At 56.9% G+C, this 17,845-nt stretch overlaps 1 protein-coding gene across 1 annotated transcript; it reads right to left on the reverse strand.

Moving 5' to 3' along the window:
* Positions 1-1,305: 1,305 nt before the first annotated feature.
* HCRTR1 (hypocretin receptor 1) lies at positions 1,306-10,751 on the reverse strand. Its single transcript, XM_047727234.1, has 8 exons — positions 10,580-10,751; positions 9,160-9,484; positions 8,800-8,978; positions 7,253-7,496; positions 6,705-6,820; positions 4,983-5,215; positions 3,767-3,888; positions 1,306-2,125 (listed from the first exon to the last, which is right to left on the reverse strand). Exons 2-8 carry the CDS (start codon positions 9,362-9,364, stop codon positions 1,935-1,937), a joined length of 1,290 nt encoding a protein of 429 aa, XP_047583190.1. The 5' UTR covers positions 9,365-9,484; positions 10,580-10,751; the 3' UTR covers positions 1,306-1,934.
* Positions 10,752-17,845: the final 7,094 nt, after the last annotated feature.

Below are 17,845 nucleotides of genomic sequence, written 5' to 3' on the forward strand. Positions count from 1 at the left end.
CAGAAGCTCTCTCTCCCCTTCCTGCCAGCCCCACCTCTAGACACCTAGAACTGCCATGTTCCCCTGGGAACTCCCTTCCCTGGGCTGGGTGGCCCCGGGTGCTTCCGCAACTCTTCCCTGAACATTGCTCACCTTGGCATCCTCGTCCTCTGAATTTTCTCCAGTTCATCTGAACCTCCCCAAGTGGAGGCCTTGAGCCCACCATTGGACTGGATTCAGCCAGCGGAATAGAGTAGAATGAAGCCATTACAGGACACTTCTCTCCTTCGCTCCCACCGAGCCAGGTGTCGACAGCCATGTCTCTAGAATGGCACCAATCACAGTCTCAGCCTCGTGATCAGCCCGGGCTCCTTAGCCCCAGACCTGGGTTGGTCCTCGTGGGTATGGTTGGTTCCAAGCTTGGGAGCCTGCCGTCACACACCATTGTGCACACTGCACCTCCAAGCCTGGCTACATGAAACGGCCCACAGCTTGGGATCGCAAGGCCAACAGGAGCGAGGAAGGAGCAGGGTGGCCTGTCCCACCGGGCAGCACCCGGGCATCCGTGGAAATGGCCACAAGCACTGAGTTGGAGAGTCGCCCAGAGAGTGGACAACATCCTTAGGCCATACCTTCCACCTGCTCTGGGAGAAGTGTGATGCCTAAGAGGAGGGGTGCTTAAGCATCTCTGGGCTAGCGCCCTGGCAGGACTATGGTTTTGCCCCATTTTTTTGGTGGGAGAGGTCAGAGGGAGCCTGGAGCTCCATTCATCAAATCAAGCAGAGCCAGGGGGCACGCACAGCTGAGCTGGCCCCCGCCAAATGTCTCCCGCCCGTCAGCGGAACCCTCCTCAAGCCCGCACTCCACTTCCTGCCCTGGCAGCGTGGGGCAGGGCCTCTGGCAGGCCTCTAATCATCTTGGTGGCAGATGGAGCACGTCTGGGGCTCTTTTTATCCTGTGAGTTCATAGAAAATAAATGCAAGCCTAACTTCCAAGAAGGTGAAGATAATAGTAAATCAGTCTGTTAACCCCGCTGTCTGCCCCCGCATCTCCCTTACCTCCTGTAGGCCACTAGGACCAGAACTGTCACAGCAGACAGTTGTGTCCAGAACCCAGGTCCTGCAAGAGGCAGCGCTGCATAGGCTCTGAATCCGGGCTCGGAGCCCATCTGGGATCCAGGGTGTTGGGAGGGGCGGGCGGTGGTCAGCAGATCATAGCATTCCAGTGCTGCCTGGTCTTCTCCCCTACCCCAAGCTTCCCCGCTGTCTCTCTCCTCACCTCAGCAGCACAGATTTTGTGCAATGACAAGGAAAAGGAACATTCAGTGCCAGGCTTTTAATTACAGTTGCTTCAGGCTGCTGGCCTCCATGCCAAATGGCCACACAGAGAGTGTTCTAGCACACCAGAAAGCCGACGGGGTCCAGTCTGCGGTGCACACGGCACGTGGCCAGGATGGGGCTGTGTTCCTACCAGGGAAAGGCTGGACCCCGATTCGTTCACGTGGGCCTCAGAGCAGCTAGGCTTTCCGCTGGAGCCGCTGGGCCAGATGGCACTGCCCGCCAGGACCCTTACAACAGACTCCAGGGAAGGCCTGTAATTGGGTGGGAGAGAGATCTTTGGGAGGAAGGCCGAGCTGCAGAAGGATGATAGGGATGGATGAGACCGTGGGGCACAGTCATGTGGGAGGAATAGGATAATCCCGTCCACAACACTTCACAATCTACAACGAGCTTTCCGCTTTCTCGAGCATGCTTAATCCTCCCATCAATCCTGCTTAGGAGACAGGGCTCAGAGAAGGAAAGTCACTTGCCCAGAGTTAAACAGGCAGAAAACCAGGTCTGGAGCCATGGCCTCCCACTGCATCCAGCAGTCTCCACAAGGAGTCAGGGGAGCAGCCCAGGTAGGAAGCAGCTCGTACCACCTCCCCCGCCGGGAGCCACCAGGGCGACTGTCTCTCAGGGCAGCACCGTGGTGACAGTGGTGAGCACCACGTGCTCGGGGACTTTGGAGACGGAGTACCGGCTGTGCAAGGACAAGGACTTGTGGCTGGCAGAGGAGCGGGGGCTGGGGGCCTTCGGAGAGTAGCAGGGACCCAGGCCAGGCAGGCAGCTGGAGAAGGCGGCCTTAAACTGCTCCCGGAATTTGCCTTGGTTGGAGACAGAAGACACAGCCATAAGGAGATGGATGAAGCAGGAAGGTCCTTGGGCCCAGGAACACCCACGCAGCTCCAGCCAAGCTGCCTGTGAGGGGGCGGGAGGGCAGGGGAGAGCTGGGACGAAGAAAGCCCCAAAGGCGACCTTGACATTGCCAGGGAGAGTGAGGACAGAGGCCCCAGAGCAGTTCCCAAGGAGAAATGCAATTTTCATCTGATTCCTTGACTGCACTCTGGCTCTGAGCCCGGCTCAGAACGTGGTGTCTGGTTCCGGGGCCTGGGGCCACCTCTGCCCTCCTTGGTGGGTAGGGGGAGAGGCTCGGACTCATGGCTATGGCTAGGCTATCCCCACCCGTGCCCCACAGTGACGGAAAGGACAGCAGCAGCCTGCATGAGGCCCTGTGAGGGGCACCTCTGCTTTGCCCCACGCACCGCTCCTCCCCTGCTTCTCCCAGAACCCTGAGAGGCTGGCGTCCTTTATCCTTACTTCATAGGTGAGACGCACAATGGTGCAGAGACTTGCCCAAGGTCCCGCAGCCAAAAGTCAGGCCCAGTTCTCATTCCGGAGCCCTTCTCTTGAAGGGGACAACAGAGTAGGGAAGAAGGGACTACCACAGCCAGCTTGGTCAGCCAAAGGACACCAAGGAAACAGACAGTGTCTGGAGCAGAAAACTCCTTGACCACGCTTCGTCAGCCAGCAAGCCTCCCTCGGGCCCCAGCAGAGGCCCAGGCACACAGTAGGTGCTCAGTAAATGGACACAAGACAGGAATGCCTGGCAGGAAGTCTGGTTGCCGCCTTTGTGGCAGCCCTTACATCTTCTGTTCTCTCCCCTGAGCTAGAGACTGCCGGCTAGCCTTCGGGGACTAATTCTTTAGTCTTAATGAGGGTTAGGATATGAACCCCCAGCCCCTCCTTCAGCCTTTTCCCAAAGATCATTGTTCCCAGGCTTGAACAGGCATCTGGACCAGCTCGTTAGGCCTAGTTCTGCAGCCAGAGGCCTCGTGAGCCACACTTCTGCTGAGCCCAGGTGGGTCCGCAGGCAGAGGTGTTACCACCCGGAGCCTAGGAGGTTGGGGCAGGAGGTGCACACAGTGGGACAGCAGAGGGGAGCGGCCTGGGGTGGGGCTAGGGGACTGGGGATGCCTGGACTTCCAGACAGGAGAGCAAGAAGGCTGGTACTGGAGACAGATGGGTCCAGGGACAGTCCCCCACATTCTGGCGGCTCTGCCAGTTCCTGTCTAGCTGGGCATGGGGAAGCCCTCCCCGGCTCTGGGCAGCCTCTACTGGTGATCCTCTCTTACCCAAATGACTTGGTTATGCAGTCATCCTCTCGGGTGGGAGCTCCCGAGCCCTCTTCCCATAGGCCTGGCTCCCCCAGAGCCTGTGTTGGCCAGACAGGGCCGACTAGAGGTTCTGGTGTGTGGCCTGTCTCCCGCTTAGACCAGGGCTCCTGATCAGGGCCAGGTCTCTCCCAAATGGGAGTTCCCAGAGCCAGCTCGAGATCCCCAGGCGGGAGCAGGGACATCCCCTCCTGCCATCCCTTTATTCAGCCTGGCTTGGGGGTGTGCAGACTGTTGTCTCGAAGACTGCCACACCCTTCCCCACCCATCCCCCTACCTCTCCAGCCCGCTTACCACTGAGGAAGTTGTAGATGATGGGGTTAGCAGCGCTGTTGGCGTACACCAGCCAGTGCGAGAAGGTGAAGCAGGCATAGACGGCTTCTCGGTCGCTGGCTTGGCGGAACATCCCGAACACCCTAGGACCAGGGGGAGGACAGTCAGAAACGGGGTAGAAGTGTGTGCACGTGTTCCCATTTTTGTTGGGTGGGAGTCACTGTCCTTATCTAAAACACAGGAAAGCCAAGGCTCAGAAAGGGGAAGTGAGTTGACCAAGGTCACACAGCTCACTAGTGGCTATGGAGTGGAAGAGTCCCCTTCTGTCCCACCAGGTGGCCCTTTCCTGGGCCTTTAGGTCTGAGGTCTTGAGCACGGAGAGTGTAACCAGGGTGGCTGTTGGGACAGGGACCAGGGTCCATCTGCTCATTCACCGGCTCTCAGATCCCCTGGGACCCCCATCCACTTCCTCACCCACCCTTGCAGCGACATGAGGAGTCAAGAAGACATCATCCATTGTTCAGTTAGGGAGGTGCACAGAAGCAAAATGACATGCCCGAGATCACAGGAAGTGATCCAGGAAAAGGCCAAGCATGAACTCACACTGAGATTGGCTCCTGACAAACAGCCTGCTGCTCTCTCCTGGTGCCCCGCAGCCCCTCACTTGCTGAACCCCGTGTTCCCTCCGCTTCCAGTGCTTTCCTCCAGACACCTGCTGGCCTGGTCCCTTGGTTCCCCCCCTTCCTTCAAGTCCCTGCCAAATGTCATTTCCTCAGATGAGCCTTTTTTTTAACCCTTGTATCTAAAAAAAAAAAAGATGAAAAAATAAATACACAAAACCCCACTAACTCGTCACCTTCACTCTCTGTGTTCTTTCCCTATTTTGTCTTCATCGTGGTATCCCTCCCTGCCCGTACAGTGGAGACTTATTTCTCTGTCCCACTAGATGTCGCCTCCAAGAAGGCAGAGACTTTGTCTTGTGCACGTGGTCACTGTGCTCCCTGCCCCCCACCCCCATCGGGAGCTGATGGTTGACAGAAGAGATGGAGGAATTTTCATAATCCCCTTGCAGGCCACGGCTGGCTGGCATTATTCACAGTTTACAGGCAAGAAATTGAGGCTGGGAGGCTCCGAGAAGGGAAATGACCTGCCTCCAAGGCCACATAGTGGGTGAAGACTAGGGCCCTTCTTCCCCCCAAGCAGAGAGAGGCCACCAGCTATCCCCTCGCGCTCTCACCTCTTGAGGACATTGAGGACGCTGATGGGCAGGTAGCAGAGGGCAAAGACCAGCAGCACCACCATCAGCATCTTGGCCGTCTTCCTCCGCGCCCGCATCTGCTTCATCTCAGCCAGGAAAGCCCGGGCCCGGGCCCGGGGCGGGGGCTCTGCGCTCGGGCCCTGCCCCGGGTCGTCCGACTGGTCTGAGGGCCGCTTCCAGTTCCTCACCAGGGCGGATGTGGTGCCGGGGATCTGGTCGGCACAGAGAGAGAGAGAGTGGTGGTGGGTGGGGCTCCTTGGGAGGGCAGTTCTCCTCTGCCGGAGTGCTGCTCCGGGGGGACCCTGGGGCAGGCTGGAGGTGGGCCAAGGGAAGGAACCTAATATTCATGATGAAGACTGACACTCGGGGCTGGAGGGGCCCCGTGAACTTGAATCCCTCAGGAGCTCATTGTGAACCCCCAACGGTGTGCCTTCGGGGAAGGGCTTCCTGGCCCTCAGTTACTGATGAAAGAACAAAACCTCAGAGAGGCAGGAGACTCTAGAACATCCTCCCGAGCTACCCCTCCATCCTCCTTAGGCCATCGCTTCCCGTCGTGGGGGGAGGGGTGGTGGGGGGAGTTGTGCCCCCCACCTCGCCTGTGCCTGACCCCGGAAAGCGAGCAGAGCAGGTGAGCAGGTGAGCAGCATGGAATGGCCGGAGCCTCAGAGCACAGTCCCTGCCTCCGTCACAGCCCAGAAACCTGGGAGGGGTCCAGGTTTCAGGAGCAGCCATAGATCTCCTTGAAGCCTCTCACACCATTGGACACATGAATCACCCCCCAAAAGAAGGGCACAGGGCTACAGTTGAGGAAAATTAGGGTCTAGGGCCAGCTCAGCTGCTCATGACCTGTGTGAGCTCACTCAACCCACTCTCCTGCCCCGAGCCTTGGTTTTCTCATCTATTAGAGGAGAATAGTGACTCTTGGCATCGGGACGGGGGGTGGGGGGCGGCTATTGGGCAGAAAGCAGGTGCTGGTGGACTGCAGGCTGGTCACCTTCTGGTCTGCATCCTCGCCTTGCCCAGGCACAGGACCCAGAACTTAGCCCCCTGGTACCCAGAACCTCTGAGCGCTCCCCTCCCCCCACAACCACCCCCTGCCCCCCAGAACCTGCCGTTGGTGGGTCTGTAACAGAGGCCAGCAGGCAGGCCCCGGGACCGGAAAGCTTCTGCCACCCGTCTGCTGTGGCAAGTTGGCCGCCCTTTGTCAGCATTGGCAATGGGGGTTCTACTGCTTCTGTGCTTAGGTTGTTGTGAAGACGTTGGGAGCCAAGTGCCGAATTTGGCAAAAACGCAGAGATAATGTTGTTGTGGGGCCAATGTGGGCATTAGAATGCCACTGCTCTTCCCCTGGCTGGCTGAGGGTTTGGGAGAAGAGGCTTTGCCTCTCTGGGACTCCGTTCTCTCATACATTCAGCTGGGGACAATATACGAGGGTTGAGAGGAGACGAGACTAGCTGGAAGTACCGGGTACAATGAAGGGCAGCTACTGGGCTCAGAACGATGATGAGGTTTTAGATACTGAAGCCGGTGTCAGTTAACATTCGGTTGCAGGGTCGGCCGCAGTGCTTTGGCCTTGACTTTGACCTGTCCCTGGGCCTTGCCTCTCTCCGGTGGCAGTCGGGATGGCAGATTCTTTCTATTCCCTCAGACCACCCCTTTCCTCCCCACCAGCCCAGACAGGGACACCAGAGTGGGCCTCACCTGGCGGCCCCAGAGCTTGCGGAAGATCTGGAAATAGGCCATGGCCATGAGGCCCAGTGGGGCCAGGTAAGTGACAATGAAGAAGCAACTGTGGTAGATCTTGGGGTAGAGGTCATCTGTAGGGGTCAAGAGACACAAGGGCAAGAGACGCTCCCCTTCTGGGGTCCTCCAGCCTGTTCCACTTAGCAAAGCCCCCTTGCCCCATCTGGAGCCGTACGGCCAAAGCAAGCAGCTAGGCCTCTTATAGACACCATGACAGAGAGGGTCTCTCTGACCCTGCAGTTGCCCAGCCGGTGGGTGTCCATCCTGGAGGGAGCCCTCACAGGTGTCTAGACTAGAGGAGATACCCGCTTTGGAGGTGTCCTTGCTAGATGCCTGCTGGATGGCGTCCATCAAGGGGTCACCCGCCCTGGGAGGGTAACCCTATAGAAGCCGGCTCCACCCTGGGAGTGCCCGCCCCATAAGTATACTGACAGATGCCTGTCCTAGGGGTACGTGTCCCAGAGGCACCCACTGCAGGGCCTCCTGCTCGAGGCCCCCACGATTACCTGCCCAGTGTTCATCACAGACGGAGAAGAGCCGGGTGCGGTTGGCTAGCTCAGGCAGCACGCTGCTGTATTCCATGACGGCAGCCTGGGGCACCATCATGGCCAAGGACACAGCCCAGATCCCCAGGATGGAGCCACGGGCGCGCCTCGCAGTACTCTTGAACAGCAGCGGGTGGCAGATGGCGTACCAGCGGTCCAGGGCGATGAAGCTGAGAGTCAGCACTGCCACCGACACAGACACGGCCTGCCCCATGGGCACACGGTGTCAATCCCCTTGGGGGCCACCCACAGACATGGGGTGGGTGATGGGGCATGGAGTCCCGAAATGCCAGGCGTCCATGCTGACTGCACTGCACTGCTCACGGCTTATGGAGCTTTGGGCAAATCACTCACCTTCTCTAAGGCTCGTCTGAGGAATGGGAACATGTCCTCCACCTTCAGGATTCTTGCGAGAATCCATGAAATCACGGGTGGGAAATGTCCAGGTTGAGACCTGGCCCATAGTGGGTGCTTCCCTACCATGAATAGTAACTTAATGGGACCTACTACGTGCCAGGCACTGTTCTCATTATCCTCACAACAGCCCCATGGTGCGTCCTCTCACCCCACGTTACAGAGGAGGACACTGAGGCACAGGAAGGTTAAACAATTTGCCTGAGGTGCATTTCCTCCCCACCCTGTCTTTATTGTCAGTGTTTGCAGCATTAATCTGTTGAGTGGAAAAATCTTAAAAATCCAAGAGGCGGGGCACCTGGGTGGCTCAGTAGGTTAAAGCCTCTGCCTTTGGCTCAGGTCATGATCCCAGCGTCCTGGGATCGAGCCCTGCATCAGGCTCTCTGCTCAGCAGGGGGCCTGCTTCCCTTCCCCTATCTCTGCCTACCTCTCTGCCTACCTATGATCTCTGTCTGTCAAATACATAAATAAAATCTTTTAAAAAAAAAAATCCAAAAGGCATTTCTCTTTGCCCAGGGATGCCTTCCTTCCCCAGGGCTGTGAGGAAAGAGCCTCCCTCAGGGAGGCTAGGAACAGAAGTGGAGGTGGAGGCTGCCTCTGGGAGAGAACCCTGCCCTCTGGGGTGCATCCTGGCCTCTGGCCAAGTCTCTTCCCCCAACCCCCACCACATCTGGACAACTTGATCCCTGCCGCTGGGGATGGAAGGCCCTGGCCAGAGGTGGTCTCCTCACACCAGCCCCCTGGGAACCAGGGAGCAGGCCGAGCACGCATCTGTGCCTGTCACCGTGGGCTTGTGCCCCTCTCCTGGTGAGTGGAGGTGACTGCACGTGTGTCCAGTGGCTATGTGCGTGTGGGTCTGTGGGTGTGACCAGGTAGGGATCTCTGTATGAGTGTGTGGGGCCGGGCCTGTGTCTCCAAGTGTCAGGACTTGTGGCCGGGCCCTGATGACAGGAGAGGACAACACAGCAGAGGAACTGAGCCACCGCATCCCGTCTGAAAGGCAAGTCCAAGGGTCGCTGAGGTCTATGCAAGACCATGGTTTTTTGTACTTGGGGTGACAGAGGGGTGACAGACGGTGCCTGGGTGGAGCTCACCTGTAGATAGGGGATGACCTTGCAGAGGGCATGACCGAAGAGCCAGGACTCAGTGATGTCTACCAGCAGGCTGGCCGGGAGGCAGATGGCTGTTACAAGCACGTCAGCCAGGGACAGGTTGACGATGAAGTAGTTGGTGACTGTCCTCATGTGGTGGTTCCTCCAGACAGCCAGGCAGACTGCAGGGCAGGGGTGGGAAGAGGAGGGGGACGTGAAGCGGGGGTGGGCAGAGCCGTGCTACCCAGCCCCCACACTGTCAAGCTAAGGGGAGGTGGGGAGGGAGAGAGAGAGAAGCCAGGCCCAGGACCCCTGCCAGTGCCCAGGGGAAGTCCGCAGCACTGCGGGGACCTAAACACCTACCCAGAGTGTTGCCCACCAGGGCCACAAGGAACACAGCCACGTAGGCAACGATGAGGACCCACTCATACTGCTTTGGGTAGAGATAATCACGCCACAGGTAGCGCAGGAACTCGTCTTCGTAGTCAGGAGGCACCTGGGATGATGATGGGTCCCCGCCGCCAGTGGGGGTCCCAGTCTGGGCCCCTGGGGTGGCCGAGGGCTCCATGAGCTCAGGAGCTGCTGATGGCTAGGGGCATCCTGGGCCCAGCAGGGCGTGGGGAGCCCCGACTAGGTCTCAGCCCACTTCTCTTGCACACAGGTCTCTGGGGTCCCAGCCCCAAGCCTCCTGAAAGAAGAAGGGGAGGAAGGAAGAAAGAACACTAGGAGTGTGCCAGGCACTTTGCAGGTAAGCTCCCTCCGTTCTGGTAGTGCGTCGGTTACGGTGAGCCCGAAATTGATGAAGACAGATGTGGCTTACATCTCAATTCCATGCTAGGTGCTGTTGGATGCCTTACGTCTCCCCTTTCAGTCTTGGTTTCCCCATCTTTCCAAAGGAGTAATAACCGTACCTACCCCACAGGGCTGCAGCGAGGTGTAATGAGCACTAATACGTACCCAGATGCTGGCAAGGGAAACCGGCTTCAGGGCCGGCTCCCGTTACCATGAGCCCTTTGCTTAAGGCCACAAAGCTACTATGCCAGGTCTGTCTGAATCCACGAAACACCATGGATTTGTGACTGGAAGCCATCCCCATTGCCAATGTTCTCTCCTGAGTCAGTTCACAGGCCTGGATTTTTGGTTGAAAAATGGTCAAGGGAAGCATTAGGGACCCAGGCGCCGCCCTCCAGACCTGGACCCTCCCCGGTAGGACACACATTGGCGGGAGGGTGTAGGAAGGAACTGACGACCTCCCTGCAAGAGAGGAGAGCCCCAGGCCCAGCGACCAGGCCGCTCAGACCCCCGGATCTTCCCCGCTTGAATCCCCGCGGCCGCGATGTTCCCCGACGACCGCCAGGGGTCGCTGGGCTGGCGCGCAGGCCGCTTTCTCCATTCATAAATCGGGCCTCCCTCCCCGCCCCTCCTCGCTCGCTCAGACCCCTCCTTCCCGCGGCTAGGTAGGGACGACCCCGGACGTGTGTAGGAGGGTTGCCGGTCCCTGGAGACCACTGGGGGAGGTTGAGGGGCCTCCTTCATACCCCCTCCAAGTGCCGACGGACCCAGTCCCTCAGCGGGACCTCCCTGCACCTCGGGGACTGGGTTGGGGGGGGGGGTGGCTGCGGGGAAAGGTGGAGGAACGAAGGCGCTAGAGGTTCTGCAGAAACCTGCCTGGAGGAGGGCAGAGCCTCCAGGGGACCCTGCCTTCCAGCACCCAGGTTATGCCCCGCCGAGGGTCCTTTGGAACCCCCACCCCGGGCCTGGGGGAATCCCCCAAACCCCGCACCTGTTGGCTCCAGGACCCCGGCGTCCTCGGCTGCTGGTCCCCGGACCTTGCACCGGGGACTCCGCCTCCCTGCCCCGAAGGCCGGGCTTCAGGGGCCCGGGTCGGGGGAGGGGGGGTCCGGGGCAGCCCCCTCCCAAGGCCGCGCTGCCTGGGCTTGCTCGGCTGGGCGCAAGCCGCCGCTCCAACGCCGGCTCTGGCTGGGCGCGGGCTCAGCCGGGCTGCGCGCCGCGGGGAGGGGGGACGAGCGGGAGGGGCGGGCGGGGAGGGGAGCCCCCAGCCGGTCTCCGCTTCATGTCGCCCAGCCCGAGACCGGGAGGGCGGGGGAGACGCTCATTCCTCCTCGCCTGCCACTTCATGCTTCCATCCCACCTCCATTCATGCGTCCATCCGTTCATTCATACGTTCGCTTTCAGTCGGCATCTGTGCGTCCAGCCGCTGAGCGTTCAGAGCGCACCTACTGTGTGCTGGCTGGCCCTAGGCAGCTCCGGAGGGGCCCCAGCGCAGACGCGGATCCCAGCTCCACTTCTCGCGGCCGCGCCTAGCTGAGGAGGAGGATGGCACAGGTGGGTCACAGGGGTGCCCATCTCCCAGCGCACCCCCCCTTCTCTCCGCCCCAATCCTTTTTCTTCATACCTGCTTTCCCCCCTCCCAAGATGGATGGTAAGTAGGGGCAGGAAGAGGGGAGCCAGAGGGCCTGACGAATTCAACAAACAATTACTAAGCTGTGTGCCAGGCAGTGAGCTAGAATAATAGGGCTGCCCCAAGTGTACCCCATCCCCCCACCATGCGGGATCTCACTTAATCTCCCCGCCAGTCCAGGGAGGTAGTCACTATTGCCCCATTTTGCAGATGAGGACATTGGGTTCACATGGTTCAGAACTTGCCCAAGGCCACACAGCAGAGGCAGAGTCAGGATTCCGACCTGTGATCCTCTCCAGGTTTACCCATCTCCTTGCCAGGCAGAAACTCCCTGTCCTTCAGACACGCCCAGGCTGGCCAGAGACAGGAGGCTCACAGCCCAGCAAGTGACTATAGCATGAGGAGGGCTGGGAAGTGGCCCAGAAGGACAGATTGATTCAACCAGGGCATCAGGACAGACTTCTTGGAGCAGGAACACAGGGACCTGAAAAGTGAGATGGTAGCCTTGCAAGGGGGATTGAGGTAGCCACAGAGAAGTTTCCAAGTAGAGGAAACAGCAGGTGTAAAGGTAGGGAGGTGGGGCCTTCCAGGAACCACAGGGAGGTGATGAGCGACCCCCTGGGCATCAGGCTGTGCCCTGCCTCAGCACAGGACCTTCCTGGCACATCCGGTCCCACCGTCCTCTCACCCCCAGTGACTCACAGTCCCTCCCTCCTTGGGGAGATTCCTGAGATGTAACACTCCATGTTCTCTGTGGCAGCCAAAGCCCTTTCTCAGAGGAGCTGGAGATGGGCCATTAAACACAGTGTTTGGTAGTGGAGCTGGGGTGACAGTGGACAGGTCAGCAACCTCCCCTGCCTCTCCAGAAAGGGAGAACTAAAGCCGATCCTAAGGCATGACTCTGTCCCTGGGCAGGATGAGTGATGGATGCCAGCATCCGTGTGGTTCCAGTGTTCTGTCCTGCCTGCCTGGGGTGCTGGCGGTGGGAGGGGAATGAATGAGGGGACTCGAGAGAGGAGCACCTGGTGTGCGTGTGCACGTGTGCATGGGTGTGCATGAGCGTGCATGTGTGCTTGCACATGAACATGTGTGTCTATGTTTTTCTGTATTTAAGAGGAAGGGCTCTGAGTGTGTGTTTAGAGAATCTATTCTGTGACTCTGTGTGTTACTCTGTGTGTGTGTGTGTGTGTGTGTGTGTGTGTGTATGTGTGTCTGAGTGTGCACGTGAGCAGAGGACAGGCTTTGGGTTGGTGACCAAGTGTCACCCTGAGTGGGTTGTGTCTGCATGGGGCTTACTTTGTGTACATTGGTGTTTGTGTACACGAGGAGTGTGCGTGTGTGTGTGTGTGTGTGTATGGAGGGGGTGTCTGTCTCCCTGTGTGTCTGAATGTGTAGTTTGGGCTTTGACTAGCATCAGCCTCCTGGCGTGCGCCCCTATGAGCATGGGAATGTGTGTGTGGGCACGCCTTTGTGTCTGCGGCCCTGCCACTGTTCGAATGTGGGACTTGGTTTGTCCGCCCCCGCAGCGATGACTCATCTAATCCCTCACTCTCAACCCCCCCCCCCAGCTAGAGCTGGGACTGTCTGCTATGTCAGGGCTAGGGAGGGGGCTGCAGCACGGGCTGGGACGGAGGGCGAACCGCGCGGGGACCCTCAGGTGACAGCCACAGATGCTAATACAACAGGCACACAAGTCTGCGAGGATGGTGGGCGCCAGCGGAGCCCAGCCCAGAACTCGGGATGCTTGGGCCTCCCAGACACCCAGTGCTGGAGTGAGCAAGGGTCTCCCCAGGCCCCCAAGCCATTATACGTGGGGTGCATGTGTCTGTGCATGTGTGTGTGTGGGGGAAGGAGTCATGGCTGAGAATTCAGTTTCCCCAGAGCCAGTCCCATCTCCCCTGAAGAGGGATCCTAATGGCCAACTCCCCCTTCATCCTTCGGTCCCCCAGAGATGGCTGCCCTCCAAGACAAAGGATCAGGAGTGGTTCCTTCTACCCTGAGGCAACAGATATTTTTCCTGCTCAGACTTTCACCAGAGAGGAGGCTCTGGGCCCCCAGGTCCCCCTGGTCCTGAGTCTGGCTCCCTCACTCACGGCCTGAGGGTAAGAGAGGACAATTGTTTGGTCTGGGTAGATGCTCTGAGAAAACCCTGGGATCCCAAGAGGGGGTCAGTGATGTTCTGGAAGACCCACAGGGGCTGTGGTGGTTTGGTCCTTGAGCCCAACAGCACTGGTCTCTGGGAGCTCCTAGCAAAGCACCAGACCCAGGGGAGGCGTCGGGGGATCTCATGTCATCCATCTCCAGGCTGGGCACTCAGCCCTAGGACCTCCACGGCCTAGCGAGTCCAGCCCTGGGGACTCGGCTTTGCCTGAGCTGTCCGTCAACTGGTGACCACATGACCTCTTTCCTGGAACCAGCCAGCCCTGGCCTTGTTGATCTAATCCTGGACCTCTGAGCCCCAGGTCCCTGTCACATCCATCTTTAAGTGCGATCCCCGGCACTGGCCCCAGGTGCTGCTTCCCCCTCCCTTCCAATTCCAGTGTGACCTCTGTCAGGCTAGGACTAGAATAATCAAAATATAATTGGGTTTTCAACTTGCTAATGCTGCCAAAGGCCTGGGCTGTGCATGGGAACACTCTGAACAGGGCAGGGGTGCCTTTTAGAAGAACAGAAATCAGCAGACAAGCAGAGGGATGCAGAGGGGTGCGGGGCAAGCCAGCAGGGGCTGGGTTGTGGGCCCAGAATGGGGGACTCTGAGGGCTGAGTCTGGCAGGCCACTGAGGAGGCTGTGGGGTTTGGTCCTCGGGACCAACAGCACTGGCCTCTGGGAGCTCCTAGCAAAGTGCCACTCCATGGGAGGGACCCAGGGGCCTCATGTCCTCTGTTTCCAGGCCAGGCGCTCAGTCTTTGTGCCTCTTCCCCTCGGGAAGGGCTGACCCTCCTTCAGGGTGTGGGTGGCTTGAATGGGATGGACATCCACTGAGAGAGCAGGGGGCCTAGGACCTACAACCAGGCGTCCTTGCTGGCTTCACAAGCTACTGATCATCTTCCAGCTGGGACAGGGGCTAGAGACAGCAGTCTCTGCTCCCTCGCTCATATATTCACTCAACAAACACGGACGGTGAGTTAGCTATCAAGAGGGGGGCCCTGCTGGTTATCTGGGGAGACCCCCCAGGGGGACAAACGGTGGGGGTGGGTATCACATCCATTAGAGTGGGAGATCGTGACATCAGGGGTGAGCGACGGGATAGGACTGGGGTCAGCAGTGATAGTGTCCCTGAGCCCAGAAATAACTGTAACCCCTCCCAGGATGTTGAGCCTTGTGTTGAATTGTGGTTGGAAGCACAGGCTTGGGGCCAGAAAGACTGGGTCAGACTCCCAGCCCTGCTGCGTCCTGCTGTGTGATCCGGGACTGGTCACTTCACTTCTGGGATAGGCTGGGTAGGGGACCCCGAGGAGGTCCACGTTCTATTCCTGGGAACTGGTGGCGTGCTGCCTGGTGAAAGGGACTTTGCAGATGGGGCTAAATTCAGGCTCTTGAGATGTGGAAACGATCTAGGGTTATCCAGGTGGGCCTGGTATAATCACAAGGGGCCTTGTCCTAAGGAGAGAGGAGGGACAGAAAGAGCAGGTGTGGTGGCAGAGGTGGGAGGTGACAGCAGTGCTCCAGGAGGCCACAGCCTAGGAAGGTGGGCGGGCTCCGGAAGCCGGCAAAGAACAGAGTCTCCCCTTGAGCCTCCAGATGGAATTCTCCTTACCGATTCCTTGAGGGGAGCCCCCGCTGGACTCATTTTGGACTTCTAACCTCCAGAATGTGGCAAGAAAAAAATGTGTTGTTTTAAGACTCTAAATTCGCGGTAATCTATACGGCAGCCACAAGAAACTAACACAACCTCTCTGGGCCTCATTTCACTGGTTATAAGATGCGACCAACAGGAAGCTTGGCCTTGCAGAGCTGTGTAAGGATCGCTGAGGGCAGGCAGGGGTGCCGAGCAACGGAGATTCACACATTCATACACACCCACACTTAAAACTAATTTAATATTTCAAAAAATCAGAGTGGTCATAATGAGAAAAGTCAGGGCTTTGTTGGTCAGATGTCCTTGTGTTTATCCTGTCATTTGGTATTGTTTTTATTTTGAGTCCCATATGGGTTCAGGAGGCCGCTGATGAACTTAAATCGTAAAATTAGGAATAATAACAGTTATAAACAATGATCGTGGTAAACATGTGCTGGTGTGGTTATTTTGACAGAGGAACACAAGGGGGAGGGAAAGAAGGAGAAATCTGATCTTTCTAGGAGGTGTGTGTGCAGACTGGAAAGTTTTGTTTTGTTTAACTATGATCTCAGGCACCAGACATTGAGGAAAATCTTTAACAGGACAGAGAAAGACCAAGATAAACAGAAAAAACGTTCCAGAGGCAACTTGGGCGGAGCCTTGAGGGATGAATAGGGGTTTACAGATGGGCTTTGAGTGGGACATATTGGGCAGGAGTGGAAGAGAAAGAAGGGTTGGGATTCCAGGGAGAGGGGATAACATGAGCGAAGGCGAAGGGTAGACATGGCCAAAGGTCTGATCAGAAATAGAAAGGTGGGCGAAGGGCTGTCCTGAATCTAGGCTGAGGCTCTTGGATTCCATCCCAAAGGCAGCGGGATCCCTGAAGGGTTTTTAGCAAGATTGTGATGTGGACTGATTGGCATCCCCGCCCTCCAACCTAACCACATTTGAAATGAGTAAAAAATACATCTTTCTTGTAATAGATTCAAACCACTCAGAATAAAATCGAGTAAAATCATTATTTTAAATTAAGTAGAGTAGATATCGACTTCGGTATTAGAATAGAGCCTCTGTAACAAAGATCCCCAAATGACAATGCCTTTGAAAGATAGAAGTTTCATTCTCTCCGTAGGCCATTCAGACCTGGCCAGGTGGCTCTGTAATCATCCGGAAGCCAGACTTCTGCCCGGGCAGGAAAGCATCACGATCACGAGCACAGGTCCTAGGGCCAGACTGCCCAGGTGTAAATTATGGGTCTGCCGCTTGTGAGCTGCTGTGTGACCGCGGGCACGCTGCTTCATTTCTTCATGCTTGAGTTTCACCATCGGTAAAATGGGGGATAATATAGTGCCCATCTGAGGGAGGAAGCATAATGTTTCCCCAAAGATGTGTGTGTCCTAATCCCTAGAAATTGTGATTGGGAACTTACCTGGCAGAAAAGACTTTGTAGAAGTGATTCAGTGAAGAGTCTTAAGATGGGGATATTATCCTGGACTGCTCCGGTGGACCCGATGTAATCACAAGGGTCCTTAGAAGAAGGAGGCAGGAGGGTGCCCGGGTGGCTCAGTCATTTGGTTAAGTGTCTGACTCTTGGTTTTGGCTCAGGTCATGATCTTAGGGTCATGATCTCAAGGTCGTGAGATCGAGCCTGGCATAGGGCTCTTTGCTTAGTGCAGACTCTGCTTGAGATACTCTGTCTCTCCCTCTCCATCTGCTCCTCCCTCTGCCCACGCGCTCTCTAACTCTAATTAATTAATTAATTAAAAATCTTTAAAAAAAAACAAACAAGAAGGAGGCAGGGAATCGAAACCGTAATCAGAGATACGATGATGGAAATGAGAGACTGTAGTGACCTGAGGAAGGGATCCTAAGCCAAGGAACACAGGGACCGCTGGAAACTGAAAACACAAGGAAATACATTCTCCCCTGAATCTCCAGAAAGTAGTCTAGCCAACACATTGATGTTCAACTTCTGAACTCCAGAACCATTAGAGAATACATTTGTGTCGTTCTGAAACTCTAGGTTTGTGGTATTTTGCTTCAGTAGACATCGAAAAAGGAATGCACATCCTTGTTAGGTTAAAGGAGTTTGCATATGCAAAGCGCATAGAGAACTGCCCGGCACAGAGTTAGCATAAGCATGTACGCGTTTACTGTTATTGTCTAGGGTAAACTCGTGGCCTGGGTCAGAGATGGCCAAGTACACCCTTAGTCCAGCTAGTGGAGAGGCACACCCGCTCTGTTCGTATCCAGTTGGCCTGAACTGGCTCACCTGATCCCATGAGGCTACAACGGACCCTGGGGAGCAGACTGTTTCTCTGGGTAGCCACGTGACCCCGTGAGATGCAAAGATTCTAGGAACAAGGGAAGGAGGGCGGGTAGATCCTGAGCTGCCAATGTCTGACACCTGCCCAGCTATGAAAGATGAGAAGTTTAGCGAAGGTACCTTGCCTCCAGAATTTGGTTAGATGCCCTTTTCCAGCTCTTCTTTCTTGTGCCATTAATTTTATGAAATATCTCCCGACTCCCACGGTGCAAGATGAGACATCCTTGATCACCCTTGCCCTCCCTCCTCCTAACTCCTCTTGCTAAACCACTACATTTGAATCTAGTTCCGTAGCCATAGTGAAAGCGTTCTGGTTTTATGTGCTGTCCATCTCTGAATTTCAAAAATTGAAAATCAATAAAGTGTTTTAAAAAAAAAAATTATGGGACGCCTGGGTGGCTCAGTTGGTTGGACGACTGCCTTCGGCTCAGGTCATGATCCCGGAGTTCCGGGATCGAGTCCCGCATCGGGTTCCCAGCTCCACGGGGAGTCTGCTTCTCCCTCTGACCTTCTCACTCATGC

The sequence above is a fragment of the Lutra lutra genome, chromosome 4 (assembly GCF_902655055.1).
Source record: "Lutra lutra chromosome 4, mLutLut1.2, whole genome shotgun sequence".
Lineage (NCBI taxonomy): Eukaryota > Metazoa > Chordata > Mammalia > Carnivora > Mustelidae > Lutra > Lutra lutra.